The sequence below is a fragment of the Ostrea edulis genome, chromosome 2, assembly GCF_947568905.1.
Source record: "Ostrea edulis chromosome 2, xbOstEdul1.1, whole genome shotgun sequence".
Classification (NCBI taxonomy): Eukaryota; Metazoa; Mollusca; class Bivalvia; order Ostreida; family Ostreidae; genus Ostrea; species Ostrea edulis.
Window position 1 is genome coordinate 59,479,880 of NC_079165.1, and position 26,216 is coordinate 59,506,095.

The following is a 26,216-nucleotide window of genomic DNA, read 5'->3' on the forward strand; positions in this document are numbered from 1 at the left end:
CATGGTGACTCCTTTGGGGGCGATTTAATAAAATAGTAACTTAATGAATGCAAAGTTATTGTACAGGGTAAATTAAAACAAAACATATTATTTTGTACCTTCTGCTTGATTGTACATGCAAATTTGTGCAAATCATTACCATCGTGGTGATAAATGATACATGTACAAAAAGAGTTATAACATGTTCGTGTAAAATTGCCCTGTAAACGTTGTGCATGTAGTCTGTCACAATGAACAACAATGGCTGATGATTACTCCCTCTTTTCAGATTATGAGAGCTGTAACAGGATGTGTATTTGTGGTCAGATGTTCGAAAAATTGCGCCATAATAACCACGTGTTTCACATTGAAAAAATGTCCGTCTGGGTATTAGAAGGACGCTGTCCTCACGTGGAGCAGACGACTGACTCTTCGCCACAGCATGCAGCGACTACACTTCTTCTTTGTGCGTGCGCACTAGGGAAGTTGAGGGTTATCAAATTCTTAGTTCATGAACATGATTGTACTCTAAATGAACCTACAAAGGCGACCCTTTTTGCTCCTTTACATTTTGCAATTTACAACAGAGATATCGAGTTGTTTAATTTTTTAACATCGAAAAAAGTTAATATAAACGTTTGCTGCAGAGGAGAGGAAAGGTATTCTTCTTTGATGTTGGCAGTACTAGAAAACGCAGAAGAAATTGTTCAAATGTTGCTGAAAATGGAATCATTGCAGAAGAATTTCGTTAATTCTTATCAAAAGGGAGCTTTATGCTGTGCAGTTGAAATGAACAATAAGAGAATGGTTCAACTGCTAACTGACAATGGAGTAATGGCTACCCCGGGGACGCTTTACCGCGCCGATATCTATGGTGATGATTACATCACAGACCGTGTACTACTTACGCGTAATGCTGACTTCTACACGCCACAACAACAGCATACTCTTATCTACTCAGCTGTTGTCAAAGGTAAGAAAACCTCACTCAGATTAGACCTCTTTATAAATATGATTATTATGATACAACTATAGGTGGCAGTCACGTAATGCGTTTTATTCAATGAAAAGGCGACATTCTAGTACGACATGAAATAAATCTTTGTGATAGTTTCCTTGCTCCTCAGAGCGCCCTCTTCTCGGGATCCCATCAGCAATCGTTGTATCAATTAAAGTAACTCATCTGATTTCCTCGAAAATTCTCTAACCATGTGTCTTCTACGTTTTGTCTCCACCATATCATTCGAACTTGGAGTCATCTCAAACCTTGAATTATATAACCCGGTATTCACTTACATGTACTATTTTCATTGTCCTGATTACTAGAACATACGTGCATACAATATACACGTACTAACATATGTGATAATATGAGTTTCAACAGGCTTAAGGAGTCAGAAATTGATGGACAAAAGCTAAATATGATAAACAGACATCAATCGTACACCATGATTTGCAAACGATGTTGTACGAGGGATGTTCCAAAAATAATATCACAAGCATTGCTTCTCATACACTGCAAATATTTTGATCATTCTAACTTGCTCTGCCCTTCAAGCTACTTTCATCTGCATGAATACACATTTTGAGCTGGTCAATCCACTTTTAGAAGCACAATAAGGATACTACAAGTACTCAGATTCTAATAAATAGCAGATCCAATGGCATTTCTCGAATTATCTCTTTCCAGAGAGATTATATTTAAGATTGGAAAACTGAAAATAGTCACAGGGGGCCAACTCAACCTTCTCCGACTCCAAACATTCAGTAACAATCACATCCATACGTTGTGTAAACATTGTAGTTAGAAAGTATTTGGGGTTTTTTCACGTTGGGTTCACCTGGTATAGACGGCAATAGTTGCTCCTTCTGACTGTTATTGGGAGTGAGACTATAACATGTCTTTTATGGAATGTGAGGAGGCACAGAGCCCGTGGAACAATTTGGAAACATATATATTGTTTAAATACATTCCAATTACATGTTACCTTTTTAAGACATATTTTTATTATACCCACACTTTCTTTAACAAAAAAGGTTTTGTGTTGTTACCCAGGTCCGTCCGTCACACTTTCTTCTTCCTGAAAGTCCTCTTTTATTCAAACAGTAATCAATTAATATTTTTGGAATATGATAGGAGGTGGTGTCCTGTAAAAGTGCAATAAGGTTTCGGAATTTTCATTTTCACCCTAGGGGATTAATGGGGGTCAAAAACATTTTTCTACAAAATCCTGGTTCCTAAAACCCCGTTTACATTTTACGCAGTAGTCAAATCATCTTTTGGAAGATAATTTGTGGTGTTCTGTAGATGTGTAAAAAGGTTTAGGAATTTTCATTTTCATCCTAGAGCCCACAATGGGGTTAGAAAAACGACGTTTATTTTTTAAAGGAAATGAAAACCTTGTTCCCAATACTCCTCTTACAATTTACACAGTAGCCCAATCATCTTTTGGAAGATGATTGCTGGTGTCCTATAGATGTGCAATAAGTTTTCAGAATTTTCATTTCATTCGGAGGGTCAAAAAACGGGGGGGGGGGGGGGGGGGGTTTCGACCAAAAACCCTGGTTCCCAGAACTCCTCTGACATTTTACGTAGTAATCGTCTTTTGGAAGGTAATTGGTGGTGTCCTATCCTATAGATGTGCAATAAGGTTACAGTATTTTCATTTTCATCCTCGGACCAATTTGGGATGGATAAAGACGTTTTGCTGTAGAAAATCTTGGTGCACAGAACTCCTTTAACATTTTATACAGGAGCCAAATAGTCTTTTGGGAGATGATTAGTGATATCCTTTAGATGTGCAATAAGTTTTCGGAATTTTCTTCTTCACCTTGACCGCCGCGGTGGCCGAGAGGTTAGAGCGTTCGCCCCGCATGCGGAAGGCCGGAGTTCGAATCCCGGCCGCGACAGACCTAAGTCGTTAAAACATGTAGTGACAGTTCCATCGCCAAACGCTCGGCATCAAGTGTAAATGTCACGGGTCCTCGGAGATGACCTTAAAAACGGATGACCCGTGTCACAGTAGGTGTGGCACGCTAAAGAACCTTCACTGCTCAATGCCCGTAAGCGCCGAGCATAGGGCACTTGTCCAATAGAACACATAATGCATCTTGACATATACAGCAAGAGTATATAAGGTAAAGTTTATGTTATTGTGGCTTCTTTGCAAGTGACGGAGATGAGAGCAAACACTTGCGTGCGGGTATCACTGTCTTATATCTAGTTTTGTGGGTGTGTTTTTTTTTGGTACAACTCGTGTATAGAAAATACCTGATTTTGGAAATGAAATATATTGCAAAATGTGTGTGTATAAAAACTATTCTATTCTTCTTCAAAAAGGTTTTCTCGAATGTCTTTCCGTTACTTATAAATACATTTTTTTTCTAATTGTTGTTGTCTTCCTAGGTAAAGCGAATTCTTTGAAACTGCTTCTACAACATGGCTTCCGACTTAACCATCGTCCCGATTATCTCTGTCCCGAGGAAGAAGATCCATTATTCCACGCGACCTCGCAGAACAACCCAGACATGATCAGTGTTTTGTTAGACCATAATGCAGACATCAGCAGGAAAATATACGGCACCACCTCTTACGATCTGGCAAGAATTTTAGATTTCAAAGACGCCAGTGTGATCTTAGAAAATGAATTACGCAGAAAACGTCTTCCTGTTAAATCGGAACTACCAAAAACTGCTAGTCCTTATATGACAATTTTAACGCTTGCAGGAGTAAACAAAAAAGAATTTGTATCTAAACTAGTTTCAAAAGGTCTTGATATAAATGCCAATGGCGACGCAGGATTCACCCCACTACACGAGTCCATAAATCGTGAAGACGAAGCTATGGTGAAGCATTTACTGCAGTGTGGTGCAGATCCCAACCGCCAAAGTGCTGAACCTGGTTACATGACGCCTCTTCACGTGGCGATCATAAAGGGGAATCTAAACCTAGTGAAAATGCTGCTCAGTTTGAATGTCAAGATGGAGGTCGTCCGCCCTGTGCTTGTGCTGTGGGGGACGGATACTTATTACACGGACTGGATTGTGGACCCCAAACTGATGCCACGTCATCGCTCCTCTCTGTGTGACGCAGTCTGTAGAAATTTTGTCACCATTTCTCTCTTTCTGTTGGAGGCTGGGAATGATATAGCCGAAGAAGATCCCGAGAGCGTCAAATTTATGATCAAACACACCAAAAGTGACGTCATTCGCTTACGATTACTGGATCATATGCAAACCCCGCGTAGTTTGGGTGTGTTGTGTAGAAGTTACTTCAGGCGGATGCACAGAAACGATATACAAGAATTTGTGAAATCTCAAGAACTTCCACATTCGCTAAAACAATCCTTATTGTTACACGATTTGATTGAACCTTCGTTATTTGTTAGGAGGGATAATAAACTAGCCACGTATTAATTAACTATTGTACTATGTAGCTTGTTTTGATCTTTGAACAAGCATTTAAATATATAGAATAAAGTAAAAAAGAATTACATTTCTTTCAGTTTTCACACCGTACTTCTCTGATTTTAGCATGATAGTAGATGTGGTATTATAATGGAGGACGACAAATTCACGCAGCATGTTGCAGTAGAAATCTGTTTCAGTACAATCCAAAATTGTCCTACTACAAATCAGAACTCCAATTAGTATTTGTAAAATTTGGATTCTGATTGGAGCCAAATAAAATCTTGTAAAACTTGTCAGTACCAGAAGAAATCTTGTAAAATTTGGAATTCTGATTTGAACCAGATAAAATCTTGTAAAACTTGTACCAGATGAAATCTTATAAAAATTGGAATTCTGATTTGTACGAAATTACATCTTGTGATATTTAGAATTTTGATTTGTACCAGATAAAATCTGGTGAAATTTGAAATTATGGTTTGTACCAGATAAAACCTTGTAAAATTTGGAATTTCTACGTAAAGAAATTGGGATGTCCGGATTTGTACAAATGGAATCCTGGATTGTATACTAGATAAAAATTAACGGGGGTAATGAAAAACGTCAATCTAATTAAAATCAGATCTCTAAATCGTTACACTACATGGAGAACGGTTAGAGAATATCTGATTTTAATTAGAATTCGATACACGTTTGGCAATTTAAAAAAAAAAATGAATTTGATATTGAATGAATAATTCTTTTTTAAAATCTACATATGAGATTTTATTATAATTTTAAAAATTAAATAAAATTGATGTAAATAACACATAAACATTCGATTTCTCGTTCGACTGACTGCCTTTTAGTAATATAGGCATGTAAAAGAGGACATTTCCATTACAGGACATATGTTTAAACAACTCAAGACTTCAAAAGTTTTTTTTTTTATTAAAGTGCGCCAACGTAAGTGAAATTTTCTGCCAGATATCCATCAATACCCGAAGCGGTACTGAAAGAACTGTACCTGTCTATTTCAAGCAGTAACAAACGTTATTCCTTGTCTAGCATGCTGATTTAAGTCGTGTCTCAATTTCTTTCTAAGGATGGCAGAGAGGAAAAAATTCAGCGCGCCATGAACTTTTTCAACAACAAAAAAACTCCAGGGCCGTAAATTAACCTTCAATTTGGAGGAGGCAGGAAATTAGGCGGGGGTCTGGGGGCCGCCCAGGCCCCCAGACGCTGAGCACATTTTGTGCACACTGAACACGTTTCGTGCAAAATCCTTGATTCTAGGGCCTTCTAAGATGTTACTTGACTAACTCATTCTAAAAGAAAGATTTGGAATGCTTTTTAAGGGAGGTATCATGTTCTTAGTTATTGGAAACAACATAAATTCTAATGAACTTTAAATTTTAATTTTTTTTGGCTCAAAAGTTGGAGGAGGCAGCTGCCTCCTCCGCCTCCATGTAATTTACGGCCCTGAACTCGGGTAGGATAGAGTAATCTGGAAACCCTTCTGGTGATTTTTCTCCCATTATCGTAGACAGTCAACGTGCGTGATGCCCAATATTGATAATAGCATATATACTTGTTTAATTAAAAGAATACTAGATGGTGATTTAAGAAAACTATGCCAGATTGTTACTCTTTTTGTCACTGCCACCACAACCGTTACATTATATTTTACAGCTAATTCAATGGATAGTTTTTTAAGTAATTGCAGTAAGTCTTTTGAAAGCGATTTAAGGATTTCTTAGGTAGTTGTAGTCACCTCTGTTTGAACATTGAACCGTTGAGTAACCACACCTTTGCTATGAAATATAGGTATTTTTTCTCGTTTATCTAGGTCAGCCAATGAATAAATTACACACGGTAGCTGGAGATAAATTTTAAAAGCAAATTTTAAAAACAGATGACAAATATAGATAAGAAACAATTAAAAGAATAGAAATTTCGACAATGACAGAAAATTTCCGCGATTTAAAGGTCGACAAAACATTTGGAATGCTTAGATTATCGGGGGGGTGGGGGTGTTAATGCTTACTATTGAAGCAGATTAATTAAAACAAAGTCCCTTTTTACATCCAATTAGATTGGACCCATTAGACTTATTAGGATGCAAAATTCAATGAAATTCAATGTGCTTGTATATTTTTTTCCGCTGAGTATTTCTAAAAGTTATGTTCTATACGAATGTACAACACAATATATAAAATAGCTTTAGTTTTAACTACACCTGTACATGTATTTTTTAAAATTATCTAACATAGTGAATGTATAGATATACAAAAATAACTAACATAGCGAATGTATAGATATACATAAATAACATAGTGAATGTATAGATATACATAAATAACATAGTGAATGTATAGATATACATAACTAACATAGTGAATGTATAGATATACATAAATAACATAGTGAATGTATAGATATACATAAATAACATAGTGAATGTATAGATATACATAAATAACATAGTGAATGTATAGATATACATAAATAACATAGTGAATGTATAGACATACATAACTAACATAGTGAATGTATATACATAAATAACATAGTGAATGTATAGATATACATAAATAACATAGTGAATGTATAGATATACATAACTAACATAGTGAATGTATAGATATACATAAATAACATAGTGAATGTATAGATATACATAAATAACATAATGAATGTATAGATATAAATAACTAACATAGTGAATGTATAGACATACATAAATAACATAGTGAATGTATAGATATACATAAATAACATAGTGAATGTATAGATATACATAAATAACATAGTGAATGTATAGATATACATAAATAACATAATGAATGTATAGATATAAATAACTAACATAGTGAATGTATAGATATACATAAATAACATAGTGAATGTATAGATATACATAAATAACATAGTGAATGTATAGATATAAATAACTAACATAGTGAATGTATAGACATACATAACTAACATAGTGAATGTATATACATAAATAACATAGTGAATGTATAGATATACATAAATAACATAGTGAATGTATAGACATACATAACTAACATAGTGAATGTATATACATAAATAACATAGTGAATGTATAGATATACATAAATAACATAGTGAATGTATAGATATACATAAATAACATAGTGAATGTATAGATATACATAAATAACATAGTGAATGTATAGATATACATAAATAATGTAGTGAATGTATAGATATACATAAATAACATAATGAATGTATAGATATAAATAACTAACATAGTGAATGTATAGATATACATAAATAACATAGTGAATGTATAGATATAAATAACTAACATAGTGAATGTATAGATATACATAAATAACATAGTGAATGTATAGATATAAATAACTAACATAGTGAATGTATAGACATACATAACTAACATAGTGAATGTATATACATAAATAACATAGTGAATGTATAGATATACATAAATAACATAGTGAATGTATAGACATACATAACTAACATAGTGAATGTATATACATAAATAACATAGTGAATGTATAGATATAAATAACTAACATAGTGAATGTATAGATATACATAAATAACATAGTGAATGTATAGATATACATAACTAACATAGTGAATGTATAGATATACATAAATAACATAGCGAATGTATAGATATACATAAATAACATAATGAATGTATAGATATACATAACTAACATAGTGAATGTATAGATATACATAAATAACATAGTGAATGTATAGATATACATAACTAACATAGTGAATGTATAGATATACATAACTAACATAGTGAATGTATAGATATACATAACTAACATAGTGAATGTATAGATATACATAAATAATGTAGTGAATGTATAAATATACATAAATAACATAGTGAATGTATAGATATACATAAATAATGTAGTGAATGTATAGATATACATAAATAATGTAGTGAATGTATAGATATACATAAATAACATAGTGAATGTATAGATATACATAAATAATGTAGTGAATGTATAGATATACATAAATAATGTAGTGAATGTATAGATATACATAAATAACATAGTGAATGTATAGATATACATAACTAACACAGCGAATGTATAGATATACATAAATAACATAGTGAATGTATAGATATACATAAATAACATAGTGAATGTATAGATATACATAAATAACATAGTGAATGTATAGATATACATAAATAACATAGTGAATGTATAGATATACATAAATAACATAGTGAATGTATAGATATACATAAATAACATAGTGAATGTATAGATATACATAAATAACATAGTGAATGTATAGATATACATAAATAACATAGTGAATGTATAGATATACATAAATAACATAGTGAATGTATAGACATACATAAATAACATAGTGAATGTATAGATATAAATAACTAACATAGTGAATGTATAGATATACATAAATAACATAGTGAATGTATAGATATACATAACTAACATAGTGAATGTATAGACATACATAACTAACATAGTGAATGTATATACATAAATAACATAGTGAATGTATAGATATACATAAATAACATAGTGAATGTATAGATATACATAAATAACATAGTGAATGTATAGACATACATAAATAACATAGTGAATGTATAGACATACATAAATAACATAGTGAATGTATAGATATAAATAACTAACATAGTGAATGTATAGATATACATAAATAACATAGTGAATGTATAGATATACATAACTAACATAGTGAATGTATAGACATACATAACTAACATAGTGAATGTATATACATAAATAACATAGTGAATGTATAGATATACATAAATAACATAGTGAATGTATAGATATACATAAATAACATAGTGAATGTATAGATATACATAAATAACATAGTGAATGTATAGACATACATAAATAACATAGTGAATGTATAGACATACATAAATAACATAGTGAATGTATAGATATAAATAACTAACATAGCGAATGTATAGATATACATAAATAACATAGTGAATGTATAGATATACATAAATAACATAGTGAATGTATAGATATACATAAATAACATAGTGAATGTATAGATATACATAAATAACATAGTGAATGTATAGATATACATAAAAAACATAGTGAATGTATAGATATACATAAATAACATAGTGAATGTATAGATATACATAAATAACATAGTGAATGTATAGACATACATAAATAACATAGTGAATGTATAGACATACATAACTAACATAGTGAATGTATAAACATACATAACTAACACAGCGAATGTATAGACATACATAACTAACACAGCGAATGTATAGACATACATAACTAACACAGCGAATGTATAGACATACATAAATAACACAGCGAATGTATAGACATACATAAATAACACAGCGAATGTATAGATATACATAAATAACATAGCGAATGTATAGATATACATAAATAACATAGTGAATGTATAGATATACATAAATAACATAGTGAATGTATAGATATACATAAATAACATAGTGAATGTATAGATATACATAACTAACATAGTGAATGTATAGATATACATAAATAACATAGTGAATGTATAGATATACATAACTAACACAGCGAATGTATAGATATACATAAATAACATAGTGAATGTATAGACATACATAAATAACATAGTGAATGTATAGACATACATAAATAACATAGTGAATGTATAGATATACATAAATAACATAGTGAATGTATAGATATACATAAATAACATAGTGAATGTATAGATATACATAAATAACATAGTGAATGTATAGATATACATAAATAACATAGTGAATGTATAGACATACATAAATAACATAGTGAATGTATAGACATACATAAATAACATAGTGAATGTATAGATATACATAAATAACATAGTGAATGTATAGATATACATAAATAACATAGTGAATGTATAGATATACATAAATAACATAGTGAATGTATAGATATACATAAATAACATAGTGAATGTATAGATATACATAACTAACATAGTGAATGTATAGATATAAATAACTAACATAGTGAATGTATAGATATACATAACTAACATAATGAATGTATAGATATACATAAATAACATAGTGAATGTATAGATATACATAAATAACATAGTGAATGTATAGATATACATAACTAACATAGTGAATGTATAGATATACATAACTAACATAGTGAATGTATAGATATACATAACTAACATAGTGAATGTATAGATATACATAAATAACATAGTGAATGTATAGATATACATAAATAACATAGTGAATGTATAGATATACATAACTAACATAGTGAATGTATAGATATACATAAATAACATAGTGAATGTATAGATATACATAAATAACATAATGAATGTATAGATATAAATAAATAACATAGTGAATGTATAGACATACATAACTAACATAGTGAATGTATAGATATACATAAATAACATAGTGAATGTATAGATATACATAAATAACATAGTGAATGTATAGATATACATAAATAACATAATGAATGTATAGATATACATAACTAACATAGTGAATGTATAGATATACATAACTAACATAGTGAATGTATACATATACATAAATAACATAGTGAATGTATAGATATACATAAATAACATAATGAATGTATAGATATACATAACTAACATAGTGAATGTATAGATATACATAACTAACATAGTGAATGTATAGACATACATAAATAACATAGTGAATGTATAGATATACATAAATAACATAGTGAATGTATAGACATACATAACTAACATAGTGAATGTATAGACATACATAACTAACATAGCGAATGTATAGATATACATAAGTGCTGATAACGCTCGGCGTGATCAAGAGATAGACTCTACTCTTCACTAGAAAAGCTAGCTCACTAATTAAACGACGCAGTATAAGTTCCCTCTTATACTGTCCGCTACACTATTGATAAACATGTATACGATTTAGGAATTTGACAATCTTATCCATTATGCATATGAATTTTATTCGATCAATAATGAAAAGAAGATTCGGTGTCACTTCCTACCGATGAGGCGCACATCTACCGACTATCCATACGTCATAGAGTGTATCAACAAGAAAAATGTTTTTAGATCACCCATAAGTCACTGAAATGACCTTATTGTCTGCATCCGGCGTCGTTTGTCATCCTTTAAGTTAGCAATTAAACATTTTTAACTTCTTGATAACTACCATTCCAATTCTTTTCAAATTTGGTAAGAAACATCTTTGCGACAAGGGGGCATAAAATGTAAATTTCAGGACTCCTGCATCCCCGGGGACCTTAGGGGTGAGACAAAAACTGCCACAATATTCAAAACTCTTATTTTCATTAACAGCACATTTTTAAGAATTATTAAATGTATAGTTACATGTATATAGTGCAGGAAAACCTCTACCAAAATGACTCCGTGGTAGAGGTTCTGACTCCAGGGCAGGGCCAATCTAGGCATATAGTGTTTATGTGTAAAACATTTAGATAAAATCTTAATGCTATTAATAAAAAATGGAAACTAAACGAAAATTTTGAAAGAGCAGGTAGCCCTTTACCAAAGTTGTAAATTTCATGATTCCAAGGGTAGAAGATTTGGTATCAAGGTGGGGTCAAAATGATCATAGTGATTAAATGTGTACAACAATTGAACCATTTTAACTTCTTCTTGATAACTATCCGTCCAGTTCTTTTTAATTTTTGTTTGAAGCAGTTTTAGGATAAGGGAGACGTTGATTGTGAATTTCAATACTCCTGCATCCTTGGGGCCTTAGGGGCGGGACAAAAACTGCCAAAAGTGACAAATTTTCAAAAATCCTTTTTACAACTGCACATCTGCAAGAAAAACTAAAAGTATAGCCATGTAGAGCTTGAAGGCATCTACCAAAATTGTGAATTTCATTATCCCCAGGGTTCTGACTCCAGGGCTGTGCCGGTGTTATAGAGTGAGCCTTCCCCCCCATAATGAGACTTTCCCCCGGAAGCCTGGCTCTAGAGTGAGCCTTCCCCCGAAAGCCTGGCTCTAGAGTGAGCCATCCCCCTGGGGATAGGCTCATTCTAGAGCCAGACTTCCGAGTGGAAGTCTCACTATGGGGGAAGTCTGGCTCTATAACACCGGCATTGGTATGTAGTGTGTATGTGTAAAACATTCAGATAACATCTTCTTTAATGGCATTGAAAATAAATCAAAACTAAATAGATATTTAGAAGGAACAAATAGCCTTTTACCAAATTTGTAAATTTCATATTGTTATCCCAGGGTCTTGGTACCAGGCTGGAACCAAAATAGCCATCGTTAAATTCTTCTTAACTCCCAATTCTTTTCAAAGGTATGAAATATCTTTGGAACAAGGGGGCATAACTTGTAAATTTCAGGATTCCTGTACCACCAGGGCCTTAGCGGCAGGACAAAACTGCCAAACATTTACTAATTTTCTAAAATCTTCTCTACAACTATACGAAAAACTAATGTATTATAGGATTTATTCTTTTTGAAGAATTTATCGATGTTTAAACTCTGGATATTTTATGTCCAGAGTTTACACATCGATAATTCTTTAAAAAGAATGTTTGATTCTTATAATTCCAATTCGTTCCCTGTATTATCAATTTCAATCATTTGAATAGTTTCCCCGCACTATATTATTTGTTTTCATGCGCGTATGTATACATAGCATTTTTGGATTTATTGATCAATCTCTACCCAGAGTTGTCGTCCCTTGCTCAAGTCTCAAAATAAGCAATGTTATTCCACATGTAAATCCACTTTTTTTTTTACGGCTAATAAAACTAAGAACTATTTTATAAAATATCGGGAAAATATAGAACAAGCAACTATTTGTAGATTTTTTTCCATTACTATATATTCTTCATACTACCTATAGGCCTGGTGCAATAGAACTACCCATTATCCACGTTTCAACCCAAATCAATGCTTCTTGTGTCACAAAAAGACTTGACATCTGCTCAGTATTTATTTATTTACGTATATTTTTGTAACTGAAGTCAAACCATACTTTATTTGAGTATACCTGCCATTTTACAAAAATCTTGTAAAACCCTTGAGACGTTGACAGAGGTGCAAGTGAGTGTAAGGAACGATAACTCTGGGTAGAGATTGTTTATTTATGTGTAAATTCTCGTTTAGATTTATTTTTGTCCAATCAAAACAATTGTAGTAAATAACATTGGAATTATTGTCATGTAAAGTAGGAAGGCCTCTGATCTAGGGGTACATGTAGGTATTTTGGTACCAGGTTAGAGCTAAAATTATCATAGTGATGAAAGGTGAAAATAACGAACAGTGATCAATCTCATAACTCTTATAAGCAATAAAAAATAAATAGTTGGGCAATCACGACCAGAGGTGGGATCAGGTACCTAGGAGGAGTAAGCATCCCCTGTCGACCGGTCACATCCGCCGTGAGCCCTATATCTTGATCAGGTAAATGGAGTTATCCGTAGTAAAAATCATTGTGCAACACGTCAGACAGCAATGATAGGTTGTATTGGCAAACTAGATCGTTATAACGATCATAGAATTTGCGAAATGCTGACTTTAAAGGAGACTGTTGAAACCCCTGTACCATCAACATGTTTGTCCGTAGCTTATCTCGATTTAAAAACTGACCATACGCAGAACAAGCTTTTGCGTATCGAATCAGTTGAGAGATATAAACACAATATGCAGGTGATAATGAAATATTGCTATATGAATATGGGAAGTTGACAATGGAGAAAATGAAATCATCCAGTTTGTCATAAAGTTGAGTTGTTAGTTTGCCGTTGATATCTACTTTCAATAAAATAGCTAAGTATGAAGCAAAAGTGGACTACTCTGTGATGTCTTTTATTTCGAGTTCACAAGGATACATAGAATCGACATATGAATGAAAGTTATTATTGTTAATAGATAAAACGTCCTCGATATATCTAAATGTGGAATTGAAGTTCACAGCAAGATATATTTTATTCTCACGTAGATTTTTTAAAATAAATTTTGCTTCATATGAATATAAAAACAGGTCAGCTAACAAAGGAGCACAATTCGTGCTCATGGGAATTCCAACAGACTGTTGGAAGACCTGATAACCAAAGACAACGAAGAGATTGTCAATGAGAAATTGTGGAGTATTTTTTTTTTATTTCGACTTCAAAGTACTTGTGCCTGGAATCAGAGTGGTGTTTAACAAAGTAATTTTTTTTTTTTGATGACTGATCACTATAGATATGAATATTTGCATTTTTCATTTTTGTTGAAGAAAGAACTGTCTATGATGTCAAAGAGTCTAGTCTTTAATTTATCGTGAGGAATGGTCGTGTAAAGTGTTGAAAATTCTTAGGTTTTGATGTTTTAATGTCTACATTTCGAAGTCTTATTCTTTAATTTTGATGATACTCGTATATACACGTAAAAACTAAATGCATGTAGAGAAAATGCAGAAAGGGGTGTATTTCATTTCTTTTAATTTCAGTCAGGTATAAAATATCACAGAATGCCATGAACATACAAGTAAAAGGATTGAAAACCTGTCACATAATCCCAGCACTAAGACAATGCACTTTGGCAAACTGCATATTTTATATCTCCAAGAGTTATCTGTCTTTTTCTGTTCCAAACGTTTCCCTTGCACATACAGAGCGCTAATATCGCGGAAGACTGGGATGTTCTAGAATTTATAGTGCAAGCAGTTGCACAATCCGAGTAGAAAAATCAGTAGAGTATCAATTATTCTGCCACGATTATTTCAAAGATCAAAGGAATGATGCGGTCATTATTCTGCGATATATACATGTACCTTCATACATAATAACTGATTATAAGAAAATTGATACATGTCTCGCTTGCACTTCGTGTTTTACTAATACAACAATAAATCCATAACCGATCACTCGATTTTATAATCATAAAAATTAATCAATAGATGTTGCAAAATGAATTTATAAATGACTAAAGAACAATATAAATGAATCGTCTGCATTCTGAAACAAACTTATAGACGCAAAAACAAGTTAACCCTCTTCCACTTATGTGTAGTTTTCTTGAACTGTGTATTCAAAGCAGTTGATGTGATCCGTCAACATCAAACTAAATACATAAAAACTTTTTTCAAAGTAGATCTAGTATACCCTACCATCTCGCCTTTTTCGTCAGCAAAAAAAAACATGTCGGTCTAGTCCATTTCAGAAACTGCCATGACATCATAGTGACCTAATTAGTGGCTGCAAATGATCGTATGTATATTTCTGGGCCGTAGTAAAATAGAAATAAAGTTCTTGTTTTTGTGGATGATGCAGGATAATCTCCTCGGTCTCGAAATGTTGTTTGAAATATAGAAGCATTGGCTAACTCCTTGGCTTTTATGTTTCAAAACAAAATGTCTCGACCTCGGGGGCTGTCCTGCAACATACATGAAAATGGCCAGCCTGCTAGAGCATGTCTATAAGTCGATCCCCGTACATCCAAACAGTGCTGGCATTGGATGATCTTTATTTTGAGAAGACCTTGTCTATGGTTCTGAGTCACTCCTGACAGTTGTTTGATTGGATTGTAGAAGATAAGGTGGGTATCCAGGGGGTGGTCTATTTATATATATGATGATTTTTTCATTGTTTCTCCTCCACCGACTGGGTTATGTCAGATTTGGCTTAGGTAAGTTTATGGCAGGTCAGAGAGGTCTCCCATTTAATGAAGAGAAGACAGATCATTTGCCCTGTCTTTACCTGTATGGGTTTAGAGATAGGTACAATTATTAATTACACACACCATTGTTTTTCACATACTGTACATTTTATATGCAATATACCCAGCAGTACAACTGCGCAAACTACTTCTATTTCATATTAGAGACGTTTCATTAAGTTTTCATACATGATCCATAAAAAGGAGTGTATAGTTTACATTGGAATATATAGCAAAATTATTGTAATTTTTTTTTCTCATGAGCAATGTTATAATTCATTTAGGTACCTCCGTCAAAACTTCAAACAGTGTCAATTCTTCGGGACTACTTTCCCATCCGAATAATGATATTGGAATTGTAGCGTAACGGAATATACTGAGCTGCCCGGGGCTTGGCATCCACCATCATGTGACTTCCCATTATCATGAATTCAAAGTAGAATATCGGTCGACAATGTGGTTTTTTGTGTTGATAATTCCCTATGTCGCCTCCCTTTCATGCATTATTTATATAATATGTTGAAATGTTAGCCAGGGATTTAACAAATAGTGCACCGTCTGAGGGGAGTAGCAATTTAATTAATATGCTGTCAATCATCTTTTAAAAATATTTTGATGGGGGTTATTTTAAACTTGATATCGATTAGTTTGTTATTTTATTGGTGCATAATTATCAAAAACGGAAGATAACTCATCATTTTTGTGTTAATCAAGACAAGTTTTCTTTACAACGGTTATAATACTTAGTGGTAAACTTTAAAGAAATAAATATCATTTTAAAGAATACATGAGAATATGAACTGCGGTTTACAACTTACTTTATATCACAGATACTCCTCTAATGGTCATCAGACACGTTGCTTTATGAGCATTGTTTACCAAAGCAACAGGCCATTGTCTTTATCATACGAGTACCACTCAGAACTTAGTCACAATGTTTTGTGAAACTATGCAGCATTCCTAAAGTTGTAAATGTGTGATAGGCAACATGAAAGTTATAACAATGTCATAAATCGGCTGCTCACTTTAAATATTACCTCCATGCGAGTATTCGCGACATAGATATCCCCAACTGACGTCATTTGCACGGCAACATTTTCCCAATCCTGTTTCGAAACTGCAAATTTTGCGAAGCTGCAATCAATATCATATATGTTGCATTGATAAATTTTAATTATAATATTAAACTATGTTTTTATAGCAGAATTTTACACTACAATGAATATAAACTACAAGATTACTTACTTTTCCCTTTGATAAAATGTTGTAACTGACCAAAATAAGAATTCGTGCACGTTCATTGACTGATGTTACGGGCAGATATTGAAAACAAATTATCCCCAAAGAAAGCGTAAAGCATTTTGTACTTTCCTGTTTATGATAAGCTTCGATTTGAATATCATATCTTTAACGATGCATTATACTGTGGTACTAATTTCAATAAAGAAATTGTCAATTCATGTAATCGCAATAGTAAGACATCTAAACAACTAAATGTTTTAGGCACAGAAAAGAAACCCTTGGTCTTTGAATTTGTACCACTAAGTTTTTGTATTATTACTGTTTATGATTAATTTTTCTGTAGTTTGTCACTTTCAAATTGAATATTGGCCAAAGCAAACTCCAATTACATTACTGTTTACTGCCTATGTTGATAAATAGACTTCATATTCGTGTAATTGAAATGATGTTTGCAACATAAATAATGTGTTGAGTCCCCGAAAGTACACCAGGCCAGTAAATTCTCAATTTGAATTTCATTCTTTATTTCCTTAAGCTATACAGCTCATCGGTTATAAATACAAAATATTTACAAATATATACAAATAATACAGTAGAGGGTGAGTAGACATATACAGATACAATTTTGAGGATATAAAACCAATGCATTTCAACATACATATAACAATACACGAATTATATGTCGTAGCAAGTACAGAATTCATAAGTTACATGAAGATCGAAACTTTGTAGCCTGTTGTAGGAACTTTCCTAAATTATTGAGTTCTTTTGTATTATTTACACTAAGAAGTTTTACTAATTTGAAGACACTGGGTTTCTTGTAATAAAAGTTTTTGATATATTTAATTCTTAAACCGTTATAAAAAAGACATTTCAAAATAAAATTTGAATTTTTCAGTACTTTTGCGCTACTCGTATCATAAAAAATGACTATAATGATGATGTATAAGCATACAAAAACATTGCGTTTACCTGAAATAAAAATTCAATTTGGAAAATTAAAGTTTTCTTTCCCCATTGTACCTAGTACAGAGAATTCAACTTTGTGATTTAGATTTTATAAATGTGATTGATACAGAACAGGACACGGGGATCACTAGGCCTCATTTACGACGAACATAGAATGTGCACAGAGTATAAATTGTTTGCTCTGATGAGCAACACTTATATGAATTCAAACATTCAAACAATTTCTAAATCTTGGTAAACGTTCTTTTAATTTTTGCTAAATGAATTATCAAGCACGAGATATTTGTGTTTCCATTGGTTCAAATAGGAGTTGTGTGCAAACCTCTCTAAACTAAGGGTCGTTAATATCGCAAATATATCATCGTCACTTAATCTTTGAGAATGTTAGCAATATTGTGTCAACAAAACGAGTCATTTTCCTCAAGCATTCATTGCTAAAATCAGGTGTTTTACTTTTAAAGATAAAGGTGGGAGCATTCGGTGACTCGCTCGGAAACTTGATGTGTATTGCTGGTCTGGCAGTGACTTGGGTGGAGATACGTAATCTTGGGATGAAACCTCGGACATTGTAAAGAAGTCTGCCAAAATATTGAACCTTGTCTCTACAACACCCCTTTTCAAGGTAAAATTTATGTTCTGAGAATTATTGAATTCAGTTTTGATCTTCATTGCAAGAGTACGATGGACTTTGAACAGTTTGTCAAAAAATCTTTAAATGAATGCTAAGATCGAGGTATCATACGAAATGCGGATGTTACGGAATTCATTTCTTATCGCCTAGAGCAAAGATTACAAACAGTGTGCACTATCAGAATATTTTTCTTGTGTGTACTTACATCAATTGTACTAGAATTAGCATATCTACGTAATATTGCACAGGTTTGCTCGAGTGTGCACATGGTGAATTTTCATTGAAAAACATTAAATTTTTCCCATCTCTTTAACACTATATTATGTACTTGTCTCGAAAGATGATATTTAGTCTGTGATAATAAATATGTTGACATTATTAATTTGAATATGAGGGATGTAACAAATGATATTTAGAGCAGTATTGCATGCAGTGCGTTATATTCACGGACCAGTTTTCGGTAACGGTGTATATCAATGTTGATTTATGATGCCCCGATATGTATTGTTGACATTATAAGAATCTGACACACACACAGATCAATCACTTATCGCTCACCTTTTCATCATACTCCGAGTGATTACAATATACCTGTCGCATAAGACGGGCAGCCATGCACAGGTTTTGCCTGTGTGTATTCATGTGTTCAAATCCTTTTTGCAGCATTTTTAACTGATTTATGCATTTCATAAAGACCTATACATTATTTAATAAATTTTGGTGAATTAAAGAATATTGTGGATTGGTTGAGTTGTAAACAAAATTATGAGATTTGGTGCATTGTGACTTTTTAGAGCGTACCTCCTCTCAGGATTATTAAGGTGAGTGTTCCATGCGAAGCGACAGGTCTTTAAAGTGATATTCTGGTATTTACAAGCGTTTCGTCCGAATACACTTACGAGTGATAATTTGGGTGACTTTCTGTCTTTGTATATTATTGCCACTCATCTCAGAAAGTATGAGACGAGACTGCTTTCTGTTCACGGTATAGATACGCAATTTTGTTAATGTAGCCGAACTGCATAAAAACAACCGAATTTGTTGTTGTCTGAACAGAACTTGTTAGGATTGACGTTATATTCGCTAGTTACAGTAATCAAGATAAACTTTTTCGTTTCAAATTATCAATTTGGTCTCATGTTTCACACGCGCAATGATCTGTGTGGATAAAAATCATATATATGTGGGGAAATATGAGAATGGTAAACTTATAGACAGAAACAGATAGAAATAAGAATATCTTCACCTATACATAGTGATGAAAGGGCACACTTTTCATTTGAAACTACGCCAATGAACCATGCAATGTTTTTACATAGAAAATCAAAATGCAAGAAAAATTTAATGTTCGTGTTTCAAAATAAAACAGTAGTATTCAATACATAAATCATAATTATGTTTATAGATGTAGAGACATAAAAAGAATTGAGATATAAAAGGGTCCAGCAGAATGCACTGGATCCAAGCAACTTTTCAGTTTGAAAACCTCAATATTTTAAATATCCTTCTATATTCAAAGAGAAATGAACAAAGTCTTCCTACGTGTTTCTACTTAAGGACGCCGTTCATCAATTTATTTATTATGTGGAAAGTCATAAATTACTATGTTCTGAGTCATGCTAGATTTTCGCGTATTTGATGTAGCTTAATTTTATTCAAAATTTTCCACATCTTCATATTGTCAAAATATAATTTTCATAACAGTATTGATTATTTTGCCCCCCCCCCCTCCCTCCCTCGCGTTAAATTCATGAACATGAAAGTGAGATATATTTATCCCCTTTCGATAAGGTTTTATTACTGTAACAAGCTACCTATCCTGTACACAAATTTCTTCAAATTTAGCTTTACATGGACACATTAAAAAAACAGTTATATGTACGCAGAATGTATTGATACTTTTCTTTCTTTAACCTTGTAAAATGAATGTCGTTTGGAGAGCAGACTAAAGGCGGGGGCATTATGTGTGTCGCACAGAAGAATATCAATTATGAACTTAAAAGTACTATTTCTTATACTTTTCATCCTACTGAATTGCATCATCGAAAACTCACACTACATGAAATTATTCTCCAAAAAGAATGCATTTGCATGTATGTTCTGTTTATGGTAAGACCGGAGAAGATACAGCCTCTTGTTATATTAATTAAAATCAAAATTCTCCGATATCAGTAGGAATATTTTTATTTAAAGCAGGCGTAAATAATATTCTTAAAATACCAGTATAATCAAACATGGCGACCTGATATGACCGATGTGCTTGTCTTCTCAATCAAATTTCATTGCGTAGGATCTGAATTTCAAAGCAAATATGAATTTAGTGTAAAACTTCATTACGCCCCTGCTCAAAAGAATGTTTAAACGAGATTCCGAATATGGACACCTACAGATATAAGACTTAACAAAATCCCTAAACGTTATGAATTTAAATAATTTATCAGATTTAGTAAAGTACATTTGAACAAAGGTTTATTCTAATCTCGTTGACACCGACAAACCAGGGTTTTTTCCACCATACAAGAGACTTGCAGTGGGTGGTGAATGGTGTACATGTATTTGAGCCCTAGTGCAATATTTTGCCAATGTGCACCATTCTTTCCATATACAAAGTGAAGACGTTATTGAATTTTTAAAAAGCGTGAATTTTTCTTGATATAGCGATTCCCCTGTTGCTTGGCACTATAGGAATTTCATTTTCATTTCGATAGATACCAACAAAACATTCTACGTTCGCGCCATATCAATCAGTTGAAATCAGCGATTGTAAATAATGATAAGTTTATTTATCAAAGCAAAACCCTGTAGACAAATGCAATCATGATGTGGAGAAGATAATATTTGAAGAATTTGATGCTTTTTGAAAAGAAAAATGTTCCAGATCGTAGAACAAGCAATATAAAAATCCACATTGTGCTAATTAGATGACTCCGTATTAATCCTTTTGCAATATCAAACGTCACGGTCTCGCTTCCGTGGTCTAGCTGAAACTAATACAAAGAAAGAACCAAGTCCTAATCAAGCACTTCGATACGAACTTCAGTTGGAAATAAATAAATTTTAAAAATCAAAATAAAATGCAATAAGTGTGATGGATCGTTTCAAGACTTAAATTTGGGTAATGGCAGTGATTGATAAACTGCGGAGAAAGGTATTATCAGGTTTAATAAAGTTTACAATGCGATATCACTCCATGCAAGTAGTAGTGCTCAGCTGAATGAAACGGTCCTTTCTCGTGTAAGTGACATAATATTCCTACCCCTACTTGCTGCACCGTGTTTAAATAGGGATATTTTAATATCATGTCATCGATTTTATTTTGCAGATCAGGACGAATCTCTGGCAAGTTTTAAAGATGTTTGTGGGGCCACCCGAAATACTCTAGGGTATGCGTGCAGCGAAATCTCACACTTGTGCATTACTAAACTCGGGTAAGTTCTTATCTAATATGATATTCACGAATATTTATTTATCGAATTTTAGTCCAGTCGTAAACGGGTTTTTTCCCCTGACTGGACTAGACTAGAATAAGAATTTTGTCAAGGAAACATTTCAGTCCAAAACTAAACTTAATGCTCAAAATCCTGTGAATTATTAAAATACCCCTATTTAAACACGGTGCGACAAGTAGGGGTAGGAATATTATGTCACTTACACGAGAAAGGTATATTTACAGTATTGTGGCATCATATTGCTGCTTCTTTCTTGTTTTGTTGCGATGCAGCCAGCGTGTAAATTTCTCCCCCGATTACAATGTACCGTGTACCGATACTATTTTATTTTTCTTACGGAATTTGCCCGACCATAGGAATGCTAATGGAATGATAATTCGCTTTGTGTACACAGACTTTCTATCCAAGATTGATTTACTGGTAACAGTTAATATTCTTTTCCACTGTGTAAATATCAGAATTGTCAAGGATTTCAATATATATATATATGATTAAAATGAATTTTTTTTTTCATGATTTTTCAGAAAATCATGAGAGGACGCGGGGTGGTGTGCATGCTATTGGCAATATTGAAAATCAGCGATGCGCTTGAGACTAGCGAAGTAAACGAGCATTCTCAACGACAGCCTGCAGAAGGGTGTACCATCAGTTTACAAGACGAAGCATTTGCAAAGTTTCTAGACGACCCAAAGATTGTTCTCGCCGAGTTTAACTTCCAGCTTTTCAATTATTCTGTCAACCCCTTAAAGACTGACATGTCCTCGAACTACAAACCATGGCGCTGGCATCGAACGCGCACCCAACATGGACGCACTTTGCTAATGTTGTCCTTTCACTACGATGTCTTGTCCATGTCCATTTTGACCATTGGTGTAGAACACCACAATGTCGTGTTGATGGACCACCCATACGGATGTTTTGGAAATCGTTCAGCCTATGAAAGAGTTGATATGATAAGCGATCTAATACTGAACAACTTTCGATTAGACGAAAAGTCGAGTTCGCAAATACAATTTGAAACACGTACAGAGAGAACAGTTTATGTCTGTAACGAGGTTGTAATGGATAAAAATGGTTATGCGGACTTCATCAATCGTTGTTGTAGTCAAAATCCGGACGGCAGTACTAAATGTAGCCGCCAGGTCCAGCAGGGGTGGATTTTGCTGCTGTACATGTGCATTACTTTTGTGAAGCTGATGGTGTTTTTCTTTGCTCCGTTGATTATGCCCACCCAGATGTACAATGCTTCCTATGTGGCCTCCGAATACGCGGTCAAACTTTCAAAAGAGCTTAAACTCAAACTGTTTGTAACGGAGAGTACTCAGACCTCAGTGAGGTACAAAAAGAGATTGACTCTGGAAGACATCGCAGATTGGAGACGGTTTCGCGAGAATCTAGAAACATGTCCGATGGATGAAGTCGTTCCCATTACAGTTCCAGAGCTTAGAGTGAAAGTGAAGGGAAAACGTATAATTCCGGACAACGATCCGCCAACAGGAGTGTTTAGAACACTGTACGACAATCTTATCCGATGTAAAATCAAAAGGTTGGATCCCTTCACTGAATGTTGTGACATGAGCGTGTACGCATCGCTGGAGCCGATGATCAAAAATAAGTGCACTTGGCACATGTGTGTGCAATCTTTAGTCAAAGTATTGCTTTTGTTACTTATTCCTCTTCCGTTTTATGTGCGTGTCTTTATTTATTACTACTTTGAAGAGGACGAAGTACTGCTAAGAAAAAATGTAATAAAGCACCTGGATCTGAAAGAAGAATTTGATTTCTACAGAGGAAATATCATCCAGTATTTTTCTCCGACCCATGGAGTTTTCATTGCCACTTACGTGTTCTATTTTCTCTCTGGGGCAATCCTGGGTTTTTCCGACGAATCCGTTAGGGAGAAACTAAAATCCATATCAAGAGACTCGTTGCAAGATATGGCAAACGTATCAAGAACAAGTGTTCTGCAAGTTCTGTTACGTATTGGCCTGTGGCCTTTCAAAAGATGCGGACTTGTAGCTATAATCATTGCACCATTGTATTCGTTTGTTGCCGCACCTTTTTGTGGAGTTATTTTTGCTCTTTATTGCATTCCTACCATATATTTATCATATAGGCTTTTATTTCATGCAAGGAAAAAGTTCAGTGATGATGACGACGAATCTGATCCAGACAAACCTATGAGCAAGAAGAAAGAGAAACTTATGAAGGTCCGGAGAAAATTATCTAAAATCGACAAAAGTGTCCATAGCCGTCAAGTAAAGTTGGAGGACACTAACAATTACGTCATGACGTGGGGCCAAGGGAAGTTAAATGCTGTCCGGCGTTTCCTTATCCAGTGCATCGTAGGGATGTTCTGTCTATCTGTTCTTTACGCCATTATCCTGATTATTGTAGAGGCTGTGGGCTTGATTGTGGAAGTTATGGCTTTCACAATGATGGGGATCATCATCAATGCAGGAAGCACTCTTCGCTATGTTTCCATGGCGCTCCTTGTGATAGTTTACATGCACGATTGTTACAGTAATGTGTACGAGAGCTATTTAACATTTGACAAAAGTGTTGTGGAAGACATCATGGATAGGGTAGAAGATCTAAAGACAGTTGCTAGCCTGCCATCTAACATGCAAGAAAATGTTGCCTTTCAGGTTAAACCTGTTGAAGCAGTAGATGAAATCCCAACTACTTTAACATTCGAAAAGAAGGAACCTTCGTGGAAAATTGGTCATCTGTTGTTGTTTTTGGATTCATTTGATACACCTAGAATTCCTCTAAGATTATTCCAGAAAGTGTGTGAAGTCCGAGTGCATGGTGCTCCAGGTCCAGTGTATGTAAATCTGCTGCGCGCCACTGGAAAATTTCTCATAATTGTCATATTTTTGTTTTTTGTAATGATCGTTGTAATGGCGTTTGGAAATGTCCATCAAGTTTCATCTACTAATCAAACATTAGCAACTCTCGCGGGAGGTTTTGTGCCAATGCTTTTGAAAAATGTTCTCCCCAGAAAATCTGTAAAACTGAATTTAAAGACTTTGAGTTTCAAAGGACAAATTGATGAAATAATATGCGACTTTAAACAAAACTGGCCAATATATGACTTCATTTTCAACAGAGACGATGAAGTTGAACCAGAAATACCACCTGATGATGTAGTGGAAGCAAACAAGGAAAGAAAACAGAGTTTAGGCAACGTCCTTGACGAAGCAGAAGGAGATAGGCAAACCCTTCCAGAAGACAAGGTCAAAGAAAAGACAGTCAATGACAAATTAGAAAAGTACATGAAAGAGGGTCTGGAGAAAAAGCTGTACACCGAAAAACGCCAAAAGGAACAAAACGGCCTTGTAAAAGACGAAACCAATGGAGGAAAGAACAGTCTCGCTGTGGATGACTTTTCGCGTCGGTTGTCTCTCGTGGATGATAACTTAGTGGACATTTTTATAGATTTGAGTGTAGCCGATACGTCCATACCTTGGCAGATCTACGGCTCTGTAGAAAGTCTACAGTCAGCGTCTATGTTACCACCTGCCGATTTTGAGATGGAGGTGAAGGCTCCCTCAGCCATTCCCGAAATCAAAGTGGAGGCGTACTCTTAATATCGTTAATCATTTTAGTTCAAGTATGCAAACTTATTAAATTATTTTCATTTCTACGCAACTAAAATCCGTGTGGCTTACTTTCTATGTAGTATCCACACTCTTAAAAACTGCTTTATCATGCAAATAAAACAATTTTAAAAGCTCTACACATGTAATTCTTATTAAAAGATTGTATTATTTGATATGCATTATCTATACATGTAGTTGAAC

The 26,216-nt window shown here is 33.5% G+C and overlaps 1 protein-coding gene across 1 annotated transcript in view; it reads left to right on the forward strand.

Annotated features, from left to right (window-relative positions):
- Positions 1-26,003, forward strand: part of LOC125679989 (uncharacterized) — a 28,403-nt gene extending 2,400 nt beyond the window's left edge. Inside the window, exons 3-6 of the mRNA XM_048919438.2 lie at positions 269-952; positions 3,386-4,393; positions 22,284-22,300; positions 22,935-26,003. Coding sequence (XP_048775395.2) covers positions 269-952; positions 3,386-4,393; positions 22,284-22,300; positions 22,935-26,003 — 4,778 coding nt within the window. The remainder of the gene's footprint in view (positions 1-268; positions 953-3,385; positions 4,394-22,283; positions 22,301-22,934) is intronic.
- The last annotated feature ends 213 nt before the right edge of the window (positions 26,004-26,216 follow it).